The sequence below is a fragment of the Simochromis diagramma genome, unplaced genomic scaffold (assembly GCF_900408965.1).
Source record: "Simochromis diagramma unplaced genomic scaffold, fSimDia1.1 OVJJ01000321.1, whole genome shotgun sequence".
Classification (NCBI taxonomy): domain Eukaryota; kingdom Metazoa; phylum Chordata; class Actinopteri; order Cichliformes; family Cichlidae; genus Simochromis; species Simochromis diagramma.
This window is the reverse complement of record NW_024386772.1, coordinates 14,897,362-14,918,992: the sequence shown is the minus strand read 5'-3', so window position 1 is coordinate 14,918,992 and position 21,631 is coordinate 14,897,362. Positions and strand designations below refer to the sequence as shown.

Here is a 21,631-nt window from a genome sequence, read left to right as displayed (position 1 = left end):
AGTACAGTACAAGATTGAGTCTGGGTTGCATCAGCATGTACATGAGAAAAGAGAGACTAGTCACAGATCCCCTAAGTGTAAAATAACCACAAACAGTTATGAGGTAGAGGTCACACACTGCTAGTGTTTTATTGGGCAGTTACATACGTGCATTAGGTCAAATACAAATCTGACCATTAGTAATGGCAGCAGACGGCACAGCCAGAGAGACATGGAGCACCCACCGATAGAAAACAAGCCTCAATTCCATGTCCACAAAACACAAGCTTAAATATCCCGCTTCGCGGGTATTAAAGACATTCAGTTACCACTTTAAAGATAGCCAGAATTTAGAGGAATACATGTTGCAACCAGGACTTAAGCTTCATAAGAGCAAGTTAACACAATACACTCTGTTACAGATGCAAAGTTACAGAACACACAAACACAGAAAACTGTCAAAGTTCCCTTTAAAGAATCTCCTGTTACAGTTTTAGTAACCGTCCTTGTTCAACTTGCATGGTAGATGTTTTTATATCTGTTATCTGGCAATGATAATAAACCCTCAAAACCAAGTGTAACCATACAGCATGAAAGAAAATTAAAGCTCATTATCATTATTATTTTTTTTAATCTAAAATACATTGATTACACAAATACATTTTTAATGTCACCTTTGCATCTATGTTAGCAAGAAGCTTTACAACTGAGGTGCAAATGGGCTGCCTCTGATTAACAAGGCTTTTGGTCTTAAATGGACTGAAAGGAGAAAAAGAAAATCTTTTTGAAGTGCAGAGCAGTGTTAAAATGAACTGGAAAAAGAGCTGCAAATAAGACAGGGTTTTCTATTTTGCCTCGGATCAAAGACAAAACCTTTCTCGGCAGAGCAACTCTGCTGAAATCAGTCGGTCATAGAAATGCTTGGCAGCAGCTCCAATGAGAGCAGATGAATCATAGCAGGTTGAAAATGCACAGGAAATAAAGTGTAATGTGTTTGACTGCATGAAATCAAAGAAAGCAAAATCGTGCTAGCTTCCCGCACGGTTCAACCTCGGCCTCAAAAACATCAGTTGTTCGTTTCCCCTTTGTTGTTTTTTTTAACCATGAATTATAAAAATACAGAAGGGGAAAACAAAATAATACTTTCAGTGATCCTGATATTATTATGACCCAATAGATTTTTTTACAGAAACCACCGTTTCTGTATTTTGAGGTATATTGATTAAATACTATGGAATATGTGAAGATTTGCCTGTGTGAATGCATCTGTTACCACAGCACACTTGTCTTGTAGATGATTATGATGCCAGTGCTAAGCTGACATTATCATTTAAATCTTTATTTCTGTGTTGCATCTTTATGTAATTTCCAACAGTCCAATGGTCCATCTATCCACTTGTTAGGCAAACAAGCGCACTAATTACATAGTTAGAAAAGTTATGTGCAAAATGAACTCATTCTTAAGATCATTTCCCATCCCCTAGAAAAATAGTAAGCATCTTGTAAACACAAAAGGACAAAATACAGATTTTTCTTTTTTTGCTTCAAAGTGCACAGACATTAACGCGGCGGGGGGAGGAAAATTTTGACAATCCAGCAACTTATTTTGAGCGTGTGAATGTCACTATTTTTCGATTGGTAAAATGAACTAGTTTGTCATTAAAGCATCAATATTCTTTGGAATGGCTTAAAGTGTTTGCAGTTTGCGGCACTTTTTTCTACATTAACTTCTTGTAGCTTTTCAATGAGCATCTTCCTTCCCCTTAGCATCTTCCTTCCCCTTAGCTATCTGAAATAGATACGAGATAAGAGTGAATCCTAACTAGTACATTTTTTGATTTTTATTATTCTTAATTCCCTTTGGTTAGAGGAATGCTGGCATACACATTTTAAAGAGATTAGCTAATATTATAATCTTAGTTTGCAAAATTAGCCTGCTAACATGAAACTGTTCATTACAGTGCCTTAAGCAAACTGGGTAATAAGAGGCGCTGCCTTGCCACGAATATCTCAGTTTTTAAGCATAACTAGAAATCCACAACTCTTAACAAATGCACTGATCGATCAGTATATAACACAAAAAAATAAAACAATTAATGCATAAATAAGCATTTAGCCGAAATGTAGTAAAATAACACAATATACTCCTAATAAAATGCTTCCATACTGACTCTGTGAGTAGACCTTCAGAGAAATTTCCCAGTAATCTCACGGTCAGGTGTCACATTTTTAAACCACATGTCAGTTAAGTGAAGTTGTCCTCCTTTGGTGGCGTGTTATGGAATGAGATGCGGGGCTGCGAGCAGTACATCCCACACTGACAGATTAATACATCCATATACAGTAAAACATAACGCAGTAATGTGCAGTAAACTTGTTGGACCTCTGATGGTTAGAGCGACACTCTGGCAAGATAACAACAAGGAGGTGGAGATCAGTTGCTACACCAATGCCAGTCAGCAATGAAATGGGACTAGGAGGATTGTTTTGGAGGGTGGCGGGTGGGGTCATTTTGGGCCAAGACCTTTAGATGCCCTGGAGAGAAACCGAGGTCCTCTGAGAACAGTCTACAAGGCAAAGAGGGCATCTTCCGTCCGTTCAGTCTTCTTATGGGAGCCACTCGGGGCACGGGCGGGGTGGGAGAGGTTAGCAGGGTTAGGTCCTGGGGGAGATGGCAGAGTGTCTGCAGCCTTAGCTCGCTCCTCCAGGAACTTATCAAATTCTGAAAGAAACAAATTGATTTGTCAGAAACATGGAAGCTGAGGGTCACAGTGTTAAGACTCTCAATCATTCCCACACACATTTGAGCTAACAGAACACACCCATAGGTGTGAATCAACTGACTATACCTTCACTAGTTACCCCTTCTTCAGCAGCATCACCTTTCTATTAAGAAGAAGAAGAAAAAACATGACATAAGACACAAATTTCTATAGAAAACTATCAAGAACGGAGTTAATTAATGTGAGTGTAAAATCGACAACACAAGCGGCACAAGTCAGCTGCCTGTAAAGTTCCCACAAACTCCAAACCGAGTGGCTCATGAAGGATCCATCTGTCATGCATCTTCCCCACATTTTCCACAGCGAGAAACCTTCTAGAGCCCCGCCACAACCACCACATGCACAAGTTAAAGAAGACCATTGCAGCTGCTTTAGGTTAATTATCATTAGCACTGTTTCCACATATGTCTCACCTCATGGCAAACAGTTATGTAAGTGATTGCTGGAAATGATTAAGGTGAATGATTACGGTAAAGATTTTAAGGAAAAAGAAAACAAAGGTCAAATGTATGCAGTTATAAGAAATGGTTGGATGAAAAGTGCTTTAAGGGTGGAAAAGAGGGAGAAAGAGAGGGTAGAAAAACAAAAATGTTAATCAAGGTTAAAAAAAAAAAAGAAAAATTAAAATCTCACCACGTCAGTACAGAGCCACTCCTCTATGTCATCCATGACAGAGGACTGCGATACTGGGATCTATGGAGCAAAGCCATGGACAACAACGAGGGGTAGCAACAAAGCCACACGACAACAAAAACGACGTAACACACGCACACACACAAAAACAAGAATCACCAGAGGCTCAGGAGAAAAGATAAAAAGAAAAACAATAATAATAATAAAAAAAATGCTTGAAAGACACACTCAACCTCTCTTGATTCTGTGCCATTATTGTTTTATCATGTGCAACGACCTGCTGCCGAGCACTCCTCTGTATAAGAAGAGGACTTCCCGGCCTGTGTATTGTTCTCATTAACTCTGTACTGCTGACATGGCTTAACAGCTGCCGACTAATGTCACACACAGCCGTGCTAATTATTCCGCATCATTAGTTAATTAGCAAATCGCTTGAATGTGATTAAGAGATTGATTGGTTGGGAAAGGCTGAAAGCACAGGGACTGTCGAGAGGCACGGCAACCCTGCACACCCACCCACCCACGCACACACACTCAAAAACACAGGGCGCACAGAGCATGAGCATCGCTGCATGGCATGTAGTGACACTGGTGATGGAAGCCATGTCAGACTGGATGGTGTCCATTTGTGTTCAAGGTTGTGTGAGCACCAAATAATCAGAGTGATTAAGGAGTTTGAGGCATTACAGGAGGAGGCGAAAGTGAACTTTAACCGTGACTCAAGAAACCTCCTCTGAGGAATAACTGGTAAATTTTTTAAAAGTTACTTGAACCCTTTAAAAATTAAAGTCTCCAACATTAATTTCATCTATTTTGACAAAGTTAAAGACCATCGCCCAGTTTCAAAGTTAACTAGAGAGAACAAAACCCATTTCCTAAGGCCTTTACAGACACTAGAAAAACACTGGTGGGGTTTCCTTGTGAGATCACAGGTTATGGATATCAAAAGATTGGCCAAGGCAGAGTGGCAGTGGAAAAATGCATGCAGCTGTGTGAACAAGGGGAGGAAAAAATAGAAAAAGAGCACAAAAAGAAGTCTGTCCTCATTATGACTCACAACAATAACACTGATATAACTTCAAAGTGTATAACATTGTGCTGAATGTTTATAACATCAACATATCATCATCTTCTACATCTACTGTTTCATCTGTTAGTTGGTTTATGTGTTAGAATGTGAGGTTATAGTGAACTGTATAATATCTAAGATCCACAGACCATTAGAGGACAACTGACAAAATACTCACCACTACACAGCAAACCACAATCACTTTTAATAATTCTCTTATGCTTGGCTGATATTTCATGAGTACTTGGATTCGCTGATTGGATTTTGCTGTGTAGCAGGAGCATCTCTACTCCTCCGCTTTTTTAGTAAGTGACCGTTAAATGATGATGGAGCTTGGTCAAAGTTCCTAGCGACCCATCAGCCTCATTTTAACATCCATGGAGGGGTTAATGTGAGCACCAGTAATGAGTATAGTCTTTAACGCTTGGGTCAACAGAGTACAATAGAGGTGGGCAGTATGGATAAAAAAAATTCTGTATTAATATGCCAACCAATTTGGGAGCTACAGTCAGGGTAAGAAGAAAGTACCCCTTTGTCAATTTTACGGTTTTACATACAAAGTTATAATAAAAAACAAACAAAAAAAATCATCTGATTCTTAGCGTGTTCTAAAATGATTAAATTTGATTTCAATTTAAATTTAACAACCGCCAGTGCTACTCCTCCCTCAGCCTCCTGGTGGAGATGCTATCAATTTCAAAATCCTACATTGCCTTGTTCTCAAGTTATTGTCTTCAGAAAGCTTACTCTGACTTTGAGGTCAAAGTCGCTGAAAATCAGTTTGAAAATTCTACGTCACCTTGTTCTTGAGTTACCGAATTCACAAACTTGGGTGCCCACGCCATTCTTTTTCAGTCATTTTGTTGTAGAACTGCTGCTGTGTTTAGGATCACTGTGCAGTTGCATGACACAATTTGGGCCAAGCTTTTAGTTGTTGTCCTCATATTTGACTCTAGAAAATTGACTGCAAGGTGTTTATATCCTGTGGCTGCAAAACAAGCCCAAATCCTCACCACTCCACCACTGTGCTTGACACTTTATTTGAGGCGTTTTTGTTGATATGCTGTTCGGCACTTTGAATTATAGCCAAATATCTCCACCTTGGTGTCATCAGTCCAAAGGACACTGTTGCAGAAGTCTTGTGGTTTATTCAAATGCAGTTTTACAAACACGCTGCTGCATGTTCTTTTTAGAAAGAAGACACTTTATACTATAAGCCACACTTGTTCAGTCTTTTTCTAATGGATTTAACATGCTAACTGAGGCCTGTAGCTCGTGAGTTTTTTGCAATTTCCCTGAGCATTGCACAGTCTGACCAAGAGGTGAATTTCCTGGAAAGTGACACAGTGTAATATGCCATGTTTTGTACTTGAGGCTGTATTTACCTCATTTTAAGACTTGCTAGTTGTTTTTTTATGGCCTGTTATGTAAAAACTTCCAGCTGAAAGAGGGTGTGTTTTCTTTTTATCATGACTGTAAGTGTAACTCAGAAGAAGCAGATTCCAAAATAAGCCCTAGTTTAAATATCTGTAATGACATATTGCCCAAGACTACAGTACAATATCTAAACTAGGCATGGACATGGATGTTCTTAGAAGGAAAAGCCACTTGGAAGTAGGACTGTTGGGAGGATTTGGGAAAAAGGTGAGATGAGGCTGAAAATGAAGCGCAGCTCATGAGGATGATGGACAATGCTGGAGGAGGCTGACATGAGGTGGACATGAGGGAGGGGTAGGAGGACACACTGTGGATAGAGTCCTCACCATTCCTTGGGTAATAAGCCAGCTGTCTATGGGCAGCTCCTGATCTGCTGGGTTATCATCCCCTTTAACCCTCAGCTGAATCAACAACAGAATAACACCTTACACAAAAGAAGAAAAGGCCCCACCACCACAGCATAGCACAAAGTGCAGAGAGAGAGACAGAGAAGAAGTCAAATGTGCAAAAGACGACTGAGAGAGGAGGGAATAAATGAGGCCAACATAAGAAAATGGCAAAGGATCACTGCATAAAGATGAAAATGAGGAAAATAAAGAAGGAAAAAAGAAGAGATTTAAAACTCAGTGAAGTATACGTTCTAAACAAGGAATAAATCACCTAAGGCAACTAAAGAATGGTGCCACCTTTTTGTGTATGTGTACCTAGAGATAGCCAAGCAAATATACTGCAATGTGTGCTCAGAGAGAATGACTAAAAATCTTCATGCTAGTCAGTGATTTAGAGTTTCTGTGAGCACTGACTTTAGAGATGAGCAGATTAAAGGAAGAAGAAAGACATCTGCTTTGAAGAACGAGAAACCTAAATGCATGTTTTTTTAATAACTGGGAGAAGTGCTGACACTAATGGCTAAAAAGTACCAGTGGTTCAGATACAGTATAAAAACTCCCAGTTAGACTTTGCTCCCATCTTCTGTATATAAAACTCATTTATATGCTTATGACTGGCATAGACACTATAGACAACAGCACTATATTTGAAGTATTCAAAAATGAGAAAACCTCAAGCCTCTGTTTGGTCAAAGTTCAAGAAGCACTGCATCAGGACAAATGTCACTGTAAAGTATTCAGTGTTACAAGCCATCACATGCAGAGAGCTAAAAAAGCTCGTCAGCCATGCTTATTTGTACTCACCCCTCCTGTATTCTGTTGTCTAACACCCAAAGCAGAGGCCAGGCCACCCAGAGCCTGAGGGTCTTCATATTTTACACTGTGTACAAAACCAGAAACAGATTAAGAAGAATTAAGCTGTATATAAAAAAAATTAGGAGCAAAGATGATGTCTGACAGCTTTTTTTAATATCATCTCTGTCCAAAGAGAAGACAAGCAAGACATTTCTTCTTAAGAAAGAGAAGAATAAAGTGCAACAAAAGTCTTCAGTTCTGTCCAAACTAGGGATTTTGTTGATTCATGGCATAGACCCTTGAGCCAAAACACACCCCAGTGGACCCCTTTGTTCACAACTTGCATAAACAAAAAACACAGTAACATTCAGGTAGTGGAAAAAAATGGGCAAACATACTTATTTATTCACACTGAGTAGCCAAAAGTAACACAATAAACTAGCCGCAGGGAGAAAATACCAGATTAACATCCAGCCTGTCCCGATAGGAATTCAAAAGGCACTCCAGGAAATATAACCGGATATCAAGCATTTCAGAAATGTAGTGAGCACATTACAAATAGCTATTTGTCAAAATAAATTACATTAAGGGAGCTAAATTAAATGTAGACCTACTTTTTGCGCTGTTCAGCCAGAGAGCTCCCCCTGGTCTGTGCGAACATGTCAAAGTCGTCCGGGTTCTGGGCCGATTGAGACGACGGGGTGCCGCTCGTGCTTTCTGAGCCTACATCTGGATCAAGAGGGTGGCAGGAGACAGCAGAACATGGAGAAGAGCAAGGATTAAAGTAAAATGAAAGAGGATGAAAGAAGTGGCACAGAGAAATGAATTTAAAATTAATGCAGCAAAGTTTAAGACGTCCTAATTATAGACCAGACTTACAACACTCCAGTTTGGCAATGTGTAATTACCATATATTACTGCACAAAATATAAGAGGTAATCCCTCTAAGGTTGAACCACAACACTTCAGTGAATTTTACTGCAATTAGTTAAAAACAATTAGCTACAAATTTAACTTTTGTCATGTAAGAACCAGCAAAGGTCTGCAGGGATTCGAGAGGACAGGAAGCTCCAACAATTTCTAAAAACATGCTTTTACTTTGTCTGTATGGATCTCGAATAGATTATTAGGAAATTTTTAATTTTACAACAATAAAAAGGTGCTTCTTGTGCACCTTTTATTATCCTAAAAAACAGATTTCATTATGTTTTATCCTTACCAAGTCCAGCTAGAGCACTGGATAGGGATGCTGCAGAGGGGTTGCGGGCAGGAGAAGCCATGGCTCCAACAGTGGAGCTAGGTGGAGGGCTGGATGTGATCCTGGGTGTTACCACAGCTGGGGATCCTGGGCCCAGGTCTATCAGATTATCCTCTGTGGCTTCAGTTAACATCTGAAAAGAGGAGAGCAAGTGAAATATACTCGTTAACTACAAATATAAAACAATGCATCTATGCAGCATTTGTGACACCAAGTAAAAGATTAAATTATTGCTTTTTCCCCTTTTTTTTTTTTTTAAATCAGAAGAAATGCTTCTAGCTGCAGAAATGCTACACAATTTCAGACAACACTCTAAACCAGCAGTCATGGATTGGCAGCTATGCAAAGGAGCAATAATGGAGCCGAATAAACAGCTTCAAGAGATTACAGATGTGTGAGAAGGAACACCATGAAAGGTGGAGGGAAGGGAATAAAACATCTAGTTTCAAACAGTAGAACCAGTGTTCACACATCACAAGGCTCTAAACACGAGATTCATATAACAGACGTTTTGACAGTCATCACTCAGTTCATCCCAGCACACTGGCTTGGACTGAATGTGGTCGTGGTGTTATACTTGCCTCCATCAGCTAGCCACAACACAAACAGACAGAGCACACAGAAAGATCAACAAGCTGCAAACACAAACAGCTATGTGGGATGTAGTGAGAGATGGCCCAGTCCATTGGCAAATGTCTCAAACTGGCAAATGTGCACTTTTTAATGGAAGTTTGGCAGCGCTCAGCTCGTTCAGTTTTACAAAGCACTAAAATGCATTCCACTTGCATTACAAATGAATGCTGCTATGGTAAACAGTTGAGGGGGATTATTAGTTCAGATAATGTTTGAATCATCTCTCACAGCATCCATAATGTTAGGCAAAGGTATATGTAGTGAAATGTGAAAAAAGAATAGAATAATGATACGTGCAAAAAGAAAACATGCAATTTCAGCCAGTAGGCCTCTGTTCTTTGTTTCTAGTCTTTGTTGATGGTACTCACCCCATTGTTCTGTGCAGCTCTACCTGACCTGTACCTCTCATACCTGTGAGCAACATGAAAAAAAACAAAAACAAAACAATTAACACTTTGCCACATGCTCTCTGAGCTTAAACGCTCTTTTAACACAAACACGATGAAAGAAAAGTTTTAGCATTAAGAGCTCACAGAGCACATAAACAATGCTTTACCGTGCAATATTTGGACAATCGCAAATCTCGATTCATAATGATTCAGTTATCTTAACTGATCTGACCCACTTATGTAACCTTATGAACTACAGTGAGTCCGTTTGACCTGTTATATGGCGATCTGTGTCATGCAGGTTTTTCTTTTTCAAGAAAACCTGATAAGCTTAGGTCTAATGATATCTAGAGAGTCATCTTTTAAATTGTGCTCGAGATCTTGCCAAACCAGAAAAGCAAAAACTAACAAGCACTAGTGATCGAGGTAGTAACCAAAATACACAAACAAGTATTTCTTTTTGTGACACGAATGCAGTTTGATTGAATTCACCTCTCGTATCGGAGGAAAATGTTGTTGAGGTCATCATTTGCGTGTAGGAGCTCCTCAGTCACTTCCTCATTAGAGACGCGCGAAATCAGCTCGACCACTCTGTGCTGCATAGCTCGGCATGTTCTGTTCAGCTCCTTGACAGAGTGTCACATGAACAGATTGATCAATACATTAAGTTATAAATCAATTTGAGAAAACGTGAGCTGTAAAGAAACGGACAAGCTGACACATACTCAGACAGTCAAGCGTGTGTTTGTCTGTCTACTGATGACTCAAAAAACCCTCTATAAACCACTCCATTTGCCAGTACATAAACTGTTATGCTGCTTATTTATGACTCACGAATGGGTGGAGAGCTTTCTATAAATATAATACAAAAGGCTTTTAGTTTTAAGCAAGTCAAAAATATTTGTTAAACTAAATTCTGTTACAGTTTTCTCTACATTACCTGAAATAAATAGCAAAGAGAGTCAGGTACTACATAACAATTACACTGGCACAGGCTCTTTAGCCCGGGGCCAGATACTTGGAGCCGATGCAAATACCTGAGGGGTTTCTGGCCTTCAAAGATTAAAATCTGCATGAGCTTGCATGAGAAAATGTTGCGATTTGACCTGCTTAATTGCCAGTTTAAGGAATTTTACCATAGAAAAATGGCCCTTGGCAGGTTAGCATGAAAACTTAACCCATAACACCCCCTGGTGGCTGCACAAAATTACAACACTTGACAGTTAAAAGCAGTGTTGGAAAGAATTTGGCTTTCTGAATGCACATCATGCATGGGGGTGTATATAAAGAAAAGAATTCACAGGAGCCTATAATAAATCTTCTGATAAGAAAGAATGTGACAGAAAAATCTGTGATCTTTAAAGACTTGTGCTTCAGAATGGCAAATGTCTTCTGATATGCATTAAGAATTGAATTAAATTTATGCCAAGTTGGGTTTTATTTTGTTTGGATTTTTGTTCTTTTTATTTAGAATGAAGTTGTACACAACACAGGCAACTACTGAATGCATTATAATGAAATTCATAGTGTATTAATCTAACCTGAAGCAGTTCTAGATCAGAAGCCTCTTCCTGACCTGGGACCATCTCAGTTAGCATCTCCGACATGACTTTGACGTTTCCTCGCACTACGTCCAGCTCACTACGCAGCCGGGCAATCTGAAAGCACACAAGATCAAAGGTCAATGAAAAACATTTGGACTAATTTGGTATCAGCGGCACAGCAGCGTAAGTTGAAACTGTACTTAAGTTTTAAACTCACTAAACACTGAAAAAAGCTTTTTTTATTCAAAAATTATTTAAAAAAATGCTGTGTGAATTAATTTAGCTGAACAAAGGTTGGTGTCCCTCACCTGTTCAGGAGTTGCTGTGATGGGGTTGGGAATTTCAGGGGCCTGTGTGGCAGGGGGAACGGGTGAGGCAGGTTTAGGAGTCGTGGGATCAGGTGAGGTTGGGGCAAGGTACTTGACCATGGCTGGATCTACCTCTGGTGTCCCCTATGATAAAAATAAATACATAAATAAATAAAACAAAAAAACTCAAAAAGCAAAACTCTAGGCCAGTTTATTAGGTGCACCTGTTCAATGGCTTATTAACACAAATAACAGATCGGTCAGTGGCAGGAACTCAACTCAGACATTAAATCCAAGAAGGGATGCTCGACCTGCTAAAGTTCAAACCGAGCATCAGAATGGGGAAGAAAAGTGATTTAATTGACCTTGAATTTGACACTTGTTGTTGGTACCAGACAAGATGGTCTGAATATTTCAGAAACAGCTTATCTACTAAGTCCAGCATTTACAGAGAATGGTCTGAAAGACAAAAATATCCAGCAAGCGTCAGTTCTCTGGATAAAAATAGACGCCTCGCAGATGTTAGGGGTCAGAGGACAAGGATCACACTGCTTTGATCTGACAGGAAGGCAACACTAACTCAGATAACCATAAGCATCTCTGAACACAGAGTACATTTAAACATGAAATTGATGGTCTAAAATAACAGAAGAGCAGTGATGCTACAGTTTGAATGAGCTCACCAAAATTAGACAACATAAGATTGGAAAAATGTTGCCCCTTCTGTTGGAACATTCAGATGGTAGGGTCAGCATTTGGGATAAACAACATGAAACAGGAGATTCCCATCGTGGATGTGCAGCTGACAAATTTGCAGCAACTGTGTGATGCTGTGATGTTCACATGAACAAAAATTTCTGAGGAACGTTTCCAGCACCTTGTTGGATTTATGCTATGAAGAATTAAAGCAGCTCTGAAGGCAAACATTGGTACAACCCAGCACTAAAAAAAAAGTGTACCCAAAAAAGTGAATGAATGTATTTGTGTATTTCTTCCCTACCCTCTGTGGTGTGTGAATCGGAGACAGTGCATCCAGGTCTGCCATTGGGAACTCAACACCTTTCCTTTTCAGTTCCTCATAAATATGCACCACCCCAGTTAGATCAGGACTACTCCTGAAGGCATCTGCCCAGGCCTGTCAAAACACAGACAAATTATTTAGTATGCTCTCAATTCTTGGTATTAATAAAACCAACTAAAATTAAAAAAACAACAACAACTGAATGAAAGCACGTAACATTACTAGCACGGACATTATTTTGCTCCAATGCTTAGGGAATTTCTTTTTTTTTTAATTAGTCAAATATCTCTACAAGAAGGCTATCCACAGGATCTCCTTCAAAACGTTCCTATTAATATTTAAGGGAGCGCAAAAAGAGAAATGGAGAACACCATCTGTTGGCTGAGGTAACCTCAGGTAACCAGATAAAATCACAAAAGGCTGAAGCTGTTGTGCAACACATGTGAAGTGGCGCATGTTGTGCCCACCTGATTTAAAATTCTGCAATGGAGTGTGTTGGTAAAAGCAAAAAGAAAAAGAAAATATGTAGCAAAAGAATTTTATCATTTAAAAACAGCAAATACAGAGAGCGCTCCAATACCTGTATAAGAGACAGCACTTTGTCTTGTACGATCGTTGGGGGGTTGGCTTTGGGGGAGATGATCTTTACCAAAACACCATCAATAAAATCTCTGTTGGCCACCTGGACATGAAACCTGTGACCACAGTTCTTCACACATGTCTCCAATACCTACAGGAAGAGAGAGGATTAAACAAAGATGCTTAAAAAAAATTTGTGTGTGTGGGGGGGAGCAGCAGAGAAAAGGCAGACTTAGTCAGTAATTTGCTGCACACAGGGCCTTCCAACTAGCAGAGCTATCAAAGATGTGGGAGGACATAAAGACAGCTCAAAGGGCATAGCCACTGTAAACAAATGGAAAGAAGAGGCAGAAAAACACAGGCTATGCAGTGGAAGGCAGAGGATGACAGAGCAAAATAAAATGACCAGGAGCACAAGATCAGTAGTGTTTTCCCTTTAATGTGACATTAAAAACCTACACACTGAAAAGCATCAACACCATGGGCATGGCCCAGTGAGTCATTTTTGTCTACCAGTGCCTTGCTCATATATTCAGCAACTTTATTCCTAGTTTTGCAATATAGTTCCAAGAAGAAGTATGAACTTACGGTTAGTGCGAGCATAACTTCTCTGTAGTTCTTGTTGCCGCTCAGTCTCTTCTTCAGTGCCCGCATGGCATCTTTTGGCCTAGACAGGAACAGCAGAAAGTTACAGCTGCACAAAGTTCCCTCTGCTTATAGTGAGCGTAACGTCACCGACTTTGATGGAATAAACTCTCCTGTGTGCCACAATAACATATGCGATTCAAGTCCGTCAGCATATCTATTTGACTAAAACAGAGAAGTACTGTCACACCATCTGTCTCACTCTTTTCTCTCTGTGTGACTATACTGTAAGTCCGTCCCACAGCAAGATCAAAAGCTGCCCATGCATGAAGAGTTCAGATTGGCTGTCGGCCTAACATTGTCCATCTTCATTGCAGATGAGACGGTACGCTTTTATGGACTACCTACTGAGCTACAGTACATTTACAGAGTGAAGGAGCTGAAACAGAGAGAAATGGAGGGAAGCATATTGTCTTATATATATATATATATATATATATATATATATATATATATATATATATATATATATGGTCCCAGACAGCCCTCTGCACATGACTGAGTTTATTGAATATAATCTACCCTGCATTTCTGATTCTCTCCACAGTTCCCTGTTGTTTCCTGTACATGTATTTTCGCTATATCTTGATTTAGTCCTTACCATCTGCTGTCAAACTTTCATAATTAAATGCACACATTAGCATGTGTTAAAACGTCACACAAATGTTTGTGCTGCATTTCAAAGTCTGGAATTAAGGAGACTCGATCTATCTAGCTGAACATCTTGAAGACAATAAGTTCTGTGAAGCTGAACTCCCTCTCTCATGCCTTCTGTTTTGCAAGCGTGACCCAGAGAGCGCCTGTGTCGCATGTCAAGACAATGAGTGTGTGTAGGCATGAAGAATGTAAAAAATAAAGTAAAAGGGGAAGCAAAAAAAGAGTACACAAAAAATACATTTTGCTATTTAACAGAAAATGGAAGTGTCAGACTTTTTCCTGAGATAAGACATGATCAAACTGTTCTGTTAAAAAAAAAAAAAAAAAAAAAAAAAAAAAGTACAAAAAAGGTTTTCTATTTATATTAGGCCAATAAACCCTTCAAAATGGTCTTTTCAACTGTTTCATAAAAGTACTGTCATCACCATTTTCTATGCCCTCCTTGAATTATTTTTTTTAACCACTAAATGGGGAAGAAAGGTGATTTACGCGACACTGAACGTGGCAATGTTGTTGGTGACAGACAGGCTGATCTGAGTATTACTACTGCGATTTTCCCACATAGCCATCTTTAGTGAATACAGAGAAAATATCCAGTCAGTTTCAGTCTTCTGGGTGAAAATGCCTCGTTACAACTAAGGTACGTAAAACAGCATTTCTGAACACACGTGTCGAACCTCAAAGCAGATCGGCTTCTGCAGCAGAAGAGTACACCAGGTGCCACTCCTGTTGGCTAAGAACAGGAAATTGAGGCTACAATTCACACGGGCTCAGCAAAATTGGGACAACAAAGGACTGGAAAAAACACCGCCTGGTCTGATGAGCCTCAATTTCTGCTATGACATTCAGATGGTAGGGTCAGAATTTGGCATAAACAACATGAAAGAGTGGATCCATCCTCCTTTGTATCAACCGTAATGTGTGTAATGGTGTGGGGGATATGTTTTCTTAGTGCCTTCCTTAGTACCATTTGAACTTCATTTAAATGCTACCCGACAATTGTACGCTACCGAGTTAACCATGTGTCCCTTTATGAACACAGCAAATAAAAGTGTAAAGCAGAAGTAGTAAACCTCAAATTATAACAAACCAGTTTCTTGAAAAGGAAAATGAGTTCTCTTTAGCTGAATGAGAGACAACCATGAGGGGAAGCTTGTCAAAAAAATGTCAATGCGGTTAGTAAGTATGGTTTCAGCTTTTTTGAGGAATCCTGGAACTTTCTGATCACACCTTGTACATTAACTACGAGCCAGTGTTTTGTGGTAATTAATTCTGATATTATGGGCTTTTCTGCATGGCAGTTATAATCACTATATTATGCAAAGTAGAACCCAATTAATAACAATATTATTAGTGCATTCTGATTAAAACAGTCATTCAGATTTACTTATTTGTGGCCAAAGGTCTAACTCAGGGGTCAGCAAAGTTTTTAACTTCTTTTTAAAAGAATCCACAGAGCAACTAAAGTGTGTTGCTTATGAAATCCATGAAGTGCTACAGAGAAAATTTTATTTTATTTATGTAATTAACACATTTTGAACTCTTAAAAAAATATTTTAAAAAAAGGAAAGACACTCAGCTTAACTAAAATCACACATGTAGCAACAAAAACTGTTGTGAGCCGCCACCCTTATATCGCCTTTGGGCTTTTGGAGCGTTGACCCGACTTTTAAAAAATAATTGGGAAAAAAGCACTATGCTGCTAAAAAATGAAAAATAGATATTTGCAAAATTCTGCCTAAATATGTATTTTACCTGGTTAATGTGTGTGGCGGGGCGTGGTCTGCAGCGCCACTGCATGGGAGTCGGACGCACCTGAGCGGCACCCGCAATCACGCCTCGCCGCCTTAAAGTCTGTGCTCTCTCTGCTGTTGTGTTGTCGGGCTGTGAGCTGAACAGCTACAGCCGGCTGTATGTACAGCAACCGTGTGTGAAAAGTAGTCAATAAAGAGATGCTGAAAAGCAGCGGGTCTGCCGTGGTATGTTTTCAATGGAACTTCTGCTCCTGAACCTCTGCGCACAGCGTCTGCAAATCGGGGCTGTACGAAGTCACTTTCATCTTTACGCAGGACTGTAAGCTGTCATCTGTGAGGCGTGAGCAGTGTTTGTTTTTAACATAGTTCATGGTGGAGAACAGCTGCCGACATAATGTGGATCCGAAGATCAATAATTGGCCTACCTGGGTTTGAAAGTCTCGATAAATGCACGGCGTTTCGGCGGGTACACCGGCTTCCGCGAGTGTGACGCTTATTTTGAACGATGAAAAATAATAAAATTATTTTATTTTATATTTCAATATCACAATAATCTTCCAATTTAGAACTACAAGTTAAAAAAATAACTAAACACAAATAAAATACACTTCATCTAAATATTTCTAATTTATTTTCCCAAACCACCCGGAGCCGCAGTATAAGGACTAAAGAGCCGCAGGTTGCCGACCCCTGCTCTAACTGAATTTCTCCATGCCCAGATAAAGCTTTCCATGTTAGTAATAATAAACAAAGATTTGTATAAGCTCAATAAAATAAATGCCAATCGTCTGGTTTTATGGCTGCAAATCTATATAATTTGGGAGACATGTTCACCAAGTGCAGGCTTGGTATTTTTCAGTGTGGGAGGCTGACATGAGAATCTATTCATTCATTCACTCATTCATTTATTCAGACAATAAGACAGTTGGTCAGTCATACCTAAAGAAACAAAAGGCCATGTGTAGTAGAGTGTCTGTCAGCAAAGAACAGTGGGCAGTGTATTATTTGCTCGAGCCTCTCAGTTAGCCACTGTGTGATAAAACAATGAATGTTTCATTACAAACCACAGCAGGAACTTGAGTCATTTTGGGTTAAATACCCTTGCTAATCCCACTTGATAAAGCAAATTATAACCTAATAATAATAATGAAGGAGCTTACCCTTCATCGGTTTCATTTATGATATCGCAGATCTCCATGTTGAGGGTCCAGTCCTCATTCTGTAGGCCTCCATCTGTTGCTCTCTCTGGAGGAAAACACAAAGAGTTCAACTGTTATGTTAATAAGCTAACTGCAGTGTACGGTCTATGCAAAAGGCAAGGTTTGAGTGACACAAATTATGATTGTTAGGATGTCAGTTAAAATCAGTTACCACTTATAACAAGAGACACGTCAGTATATACAATAAGTTCAGATTCAGTTGTGCAACGACACAAAATGTGACTATTGCAGAATAATAAGTTGTGGACATTAACCAGTGCTGGGGCTGCACCCAACGAAATGTTACTTTTGATAGAAAAATCCATGGTTTGCACAATGCCAGCTGTCTCATGTGTTACCATGGTGCTGCATTTTAGCCAGGCTCAGTTGTTATCAAGCTAAAGCACACTGATTAAAGCAACCCTCATTTACATAACATCACAAGCACACTTGTGTAAATAAGCCAGCATGTGGTCGCAGACTTGTCCATCCATCAATCTTCGATTGCTTATCTGGATCTGTCACAAGGCAGCAGTCTAGACATTCTTCCCACAGGGAAACCTCCTCCAGTTCGTCTGAGGGTTTCCGAGCCAGCCGAGAGATATAATCTCCAACATGTCCTGGTTCTGCATTGGAGCCTCCTCCCATGCTTGAAAGACCTCACCAGAGGCAATCCTAGTCAGATTGCCAAAGCACCTCAACTGGCTTCTTGCAATGAGGGGAAGTAGGCCATATCCTGAGCCCCTCCCGAATGACCATGCTGCTTAACCTAACCACAGCCACCTCGCTTGTGTGCATTCAATTCAATTTCATTCATGTAGGGCTAAATTAGGACTGTGCGATATGACCATGAAATCTCATATCCCGATATAAGAATTCTATCATCCCGATAACGATATAAATCACAAAAATGTAACATTTTCTGTAAATTCTGTGAATCTCGGGCAGCTCGACTTGCGTGAAGTGTTTCCAGCTGCGCGTCGTGTACCTGGAGTCGAGTGTTTTAACCGATGCATGAAACGATACATTTTTAGACATAAGTTATAACAGCTGCCGTTTTCTTTGTATTTATTACACAGGGTGCTGCAGGGAAAAGCCTGTTCTAACGTTTGAGTCTACGGTCTATTTTTTAGCACCTGGCGGCTCTTTTTTATTTCTCAGCCGTAAATAATCTGCTCTTTCACGTGATTCGGTTTATTTTGAAAAGTCTCAACAGGATCTTGAGCTTTATTGTGAAAGGTTTATGTGGAACATAAACAAGCGGACACGCGATGGTTTTACCGTCGTTGTTGCTAACCACAACGCATAAAAACAGGCGCTTGTCCATCAGTAGTGTGGTTATATTAAATATAAGAGAAATAGAGAACTTTAAGAAATTAATATAGCCACTACAGTGACCATCAAAACGATGAAAAAATATTGCCGTAAACAGTTTATTTCGCAACACCACGAAACAAACATAGAAAATGAAATGATAGACGTTTTTATATCGTCATATATATCGTTATATGAACAGCCCTATGCTAAATCATTACTACAGTCACCTCAAGGCTGCAATCTCATTCTTTCATTCACTACCCAGAGCTCATGGCTCATATCAGTAGAAATATAGATTACTGAAATAATAAATAGACCAATGGAAAATGTGTCCAGATTTAACTCAGTACTACTTTTAACTGTTTGTTTTTGCAATTATAAATACAGATGAAAAAGCTATTAAGTTCCCTTTTTGAGATGTGAGCACTCTGTGCAAGAAAGCGCCATAAATATAGCCAAACGTAAGAGTAATCTTTGTAAGAAGAGGTTTGGATGAAGTCTTGGATCCGTAATCACCAGACTACCATTCTATTTCATTTTCACAACGCTGCAGTTTCCAGCTGTCACGGTAAACCCAAACATGCAATAAAATTTTGCCAAAAACATGCTCCTCCAAAGCCTCCAACGCCAGTAAATTAACTGAAAAGAGCCAAGAAGTCAGTTGGGAAGTGGAAAGCCGAGATCTCAGAGGGAAAGCCACACTGACTGACAGTGAGTGATCCAGCTGTGTACTCAGTTTTAACTATTACAACATGCAGAAAAACAGAAGTTCCAATGACCGGCTCTCGCCTTCACACTCCACCCTTTCATTTAATAGCATTTTGGCTACAAGGAGGAAATAAGGAAGCCAGACTGTGAAAGCTGACAAAGATGAACTGGCTCTGCATTCATCACTGTTCCCCGCTCCATCTCCTTCTTCCTCAGCGGCCCTCCAAATCCATCCATCCTGTCTGTGGAAGCTGCCGTTTTATAGAAACACAGAGACTTAGAGCAACATTTTTAAAAAAAAAGAAAAAAGATTTTCTACTGAAGCAAAATACGATACAGGTTCTGACTGCATAGATCGTCATTAGATGAGTCCTGAGTGTAGACAGGAGATGTTCCTCTGCGGGAAGCTCAGAGGCCCTTAGCAGGATGTCATGCCAGAGCCAGGGGTCTCACAGGGCCATGCAACCACTGGACATGCCTCAAAACCATGAATTATTCATGCTTTAACTCCCCTCTCAAATCAACTTTTCACAGGCTGGGCAGCTTCAACAAACCCACTTATCTACAAAAATAAAAAGGCATGCAGTGAATTCAAACATGAATAACACTTAAAAACACCTCTGAGTCCACCTTCTGAGTCTACAGCATCCAGAGCATGAGTTTGAAAGATTTAACCAGCTACTTCTTCTGGGATAACCCATGTAATCTCCTCAAGTGGATTGTCATGTTGTGGCAGGGCAAAGCACGGGCAGCTGAGGATAGAAGGAAGGGACGCCCCCCCTAAAACTCCGATCTATTCGTGTGACACACACTGTAAGGACACTGAACATGAGCCTACTAATGGAGTTAAATGCCTGCTAAGTGCATTAATTCACGGTGTTGTGTCAAAGCACCCACCCCAGCCCCGAGAACTGACACCACACAAGTGAAACCAGTCGATCACATGGCTTTAACAGAGGCAAGCTGTGCCATGCACTTGGCAACAAAGCCACAAAGTCCTTCTCTGGCTACAAAGTGAACTTTTAAGACTCTTCTTTAATTCCTGCCTTTCGTTGTCTCCACTCTCACATATATCCTATTTGTCCCATGCGTTTGTCTTGATATTATTCGATTCATTTCCTCTCATACATGTGCCACGGTCATAGTAAGAGCTGCCAAAGGTTGGTTGTCTTTATTAAATATGGACACAAATTGTGGTAATGCATCAGGCTCTTACAGCAATTAGATTTACCACACATCTCCACTGTCAGGCTTGAACTCTCACATTCCCTTTGTGTCTGGTAAGATGATACTTTGCCCCTCCACTGAGGTGTACAGATCACTACTGCTGCAAATGACAGCTGGGTGTCAAGCCCCAAACAGTGCAGCAGCTCAACCGGAGAGATCTGGCAGGAGACAAGGCCAATTCTGTGATGGAAGGGGGGATGGTGGTCCAAGACATGCTGCATGCAAAAACAAAAATGCATCTGGTTCTGCCCAGTCGAGAGCTTGATTAAAGCACTATATGGCTCTGCAGAAAGTAAAAACATGAGTAATTCTGACACTTAACCAAAAAAACAGCAGCTGTTGCACTTGGTCAAAGGCAAGCACAAACAAACAGTGGGAGAAATTAAAAGTCTGGCACACATCTGTTTTGCAGGAGTAGTTTGCCAAAGCATTAACTCTTTTTCACAAAAACGGCGAAAAAAAGTAAAGTTCAATGTACCTACGGCACCTACAGTACACTCCTACTTTCACATTCTTCAAGTAAACATAACAGCTGTTATCAGTAGCCGGTTCATTGTCAGTTATAAAGGCATGGTCAGGCCTTAGTACCAACTATTATGAATCTCAGCTTGCTTTGAAAAACAAAAAGGGAAATGCAAATATTGATGCAACTACACCAAAGGGATGCTGCAGCTCACGTATATGCCCCCCCTGGGCAGAAAAAGCACCACACCGTATCGAGACTGGAGGGAAAAAACCTCCAGGCTGACCGCACAGTTTGGTCAACTATTGTTCAGAAACTAAGGAAATATTGAAGTTATCTGGGTCTCTCTTGAAGACACTTTAAGTCATGTCAATACAATAGCGTCAATTTCCGTTAACCTGATTTGATCTTCTTAAGCTGCAATCAGTGTCTACACATATGCATGGCTATTCAACTTAATGCATATCTTGTGATTACACCGGACTAAGTTATGGGTTAGCTGGCTAACATTAGCTGAGAGCCCATTCCAGGCAGATGACGTTTGCTACGATGACACCCGTTAGCTCGCTATTTCCACCTTTGAGCCCAGTAGTAAACAATATATGATGGCCCACATTCAAAGTACGTTGGGGGAAGGAAGCAGCAAGCCTTTAAAAAATAATTTCAGGTCTAACGTACCTATACACTGGCCCACGGGAGTACTGTACGGATTTCCAAGTAAGAACTCCATCTTGACAACAAACGATCCGCCCGGGAATGACAGGCTTCGGCCCAGAGGCAGTACTATCAAGTCCCGCCTACCAAGGAATTCTATTGGTTCAAAAAGTTGGACACGTACAGAGGT

The 21,631-nt window shown here is 40.1% G+C and overlaps 1 protein-coding gene across 3 annotated transcripts; it reads right to left on the bottom strand.

Moving 5' to 3' along the window:
- Positions 1 to 99: 99 nt before the first annotated feature.
- On the bottom strand, positions 100 to 21,577 carry LOC120746270 (TOM1-like protein 2). Of its 3 annotated transcripts, XM_040051676.1 has the most exons (16): positions 21,466 to 21,577; positions 17,034 to 17,118; positions 13,406 to 13,484; positions 12,819 to 12,968; positions 12,218 to 12,352; positions 11,218 to 11,361; positions 10,907 to 11,023; positions 9,858 to 9,991; positions 9,345 to 9,387; positions 8,305 to 8,476; positions 7,700 to 7,814; positions 7,095 to 7,170; positions 6,228 to 6,302; positions 3,396 to 3,455; positions 2,829 to 2,865; positions 100 to 2,701 (listed from the first exon to the last, which is right to left on the bottom strand). In XM_040051676.1, the coding sequence occupies exons 1-16, from the start codon at positions 21,515 to 21,517 to the stop codon at positions 2,547 to 2,549; spliced, it is 1,629 nt and encodes a 542-aa protein (XP_039907610.1). In that variant the 5' UTR covers positions 21,518 to 21,577; the 3' UTR covers positions 100 to 2,546. The 3 variants fall into 3 exon arrangements, with proteins under 3 accessions (XP_039907610.1, XP_039907619.1, XP_039907628.1); XM_040051685.1 differs by lacking the exon at positions 6,228 to 6,302; XM_040051694.1 differs by lacking the exons at positions 3,396 to 3,455; positions 6,228 to 6,302.
- Positions 21,578 to 21,631: the final 54 nt, after the last annotated feature.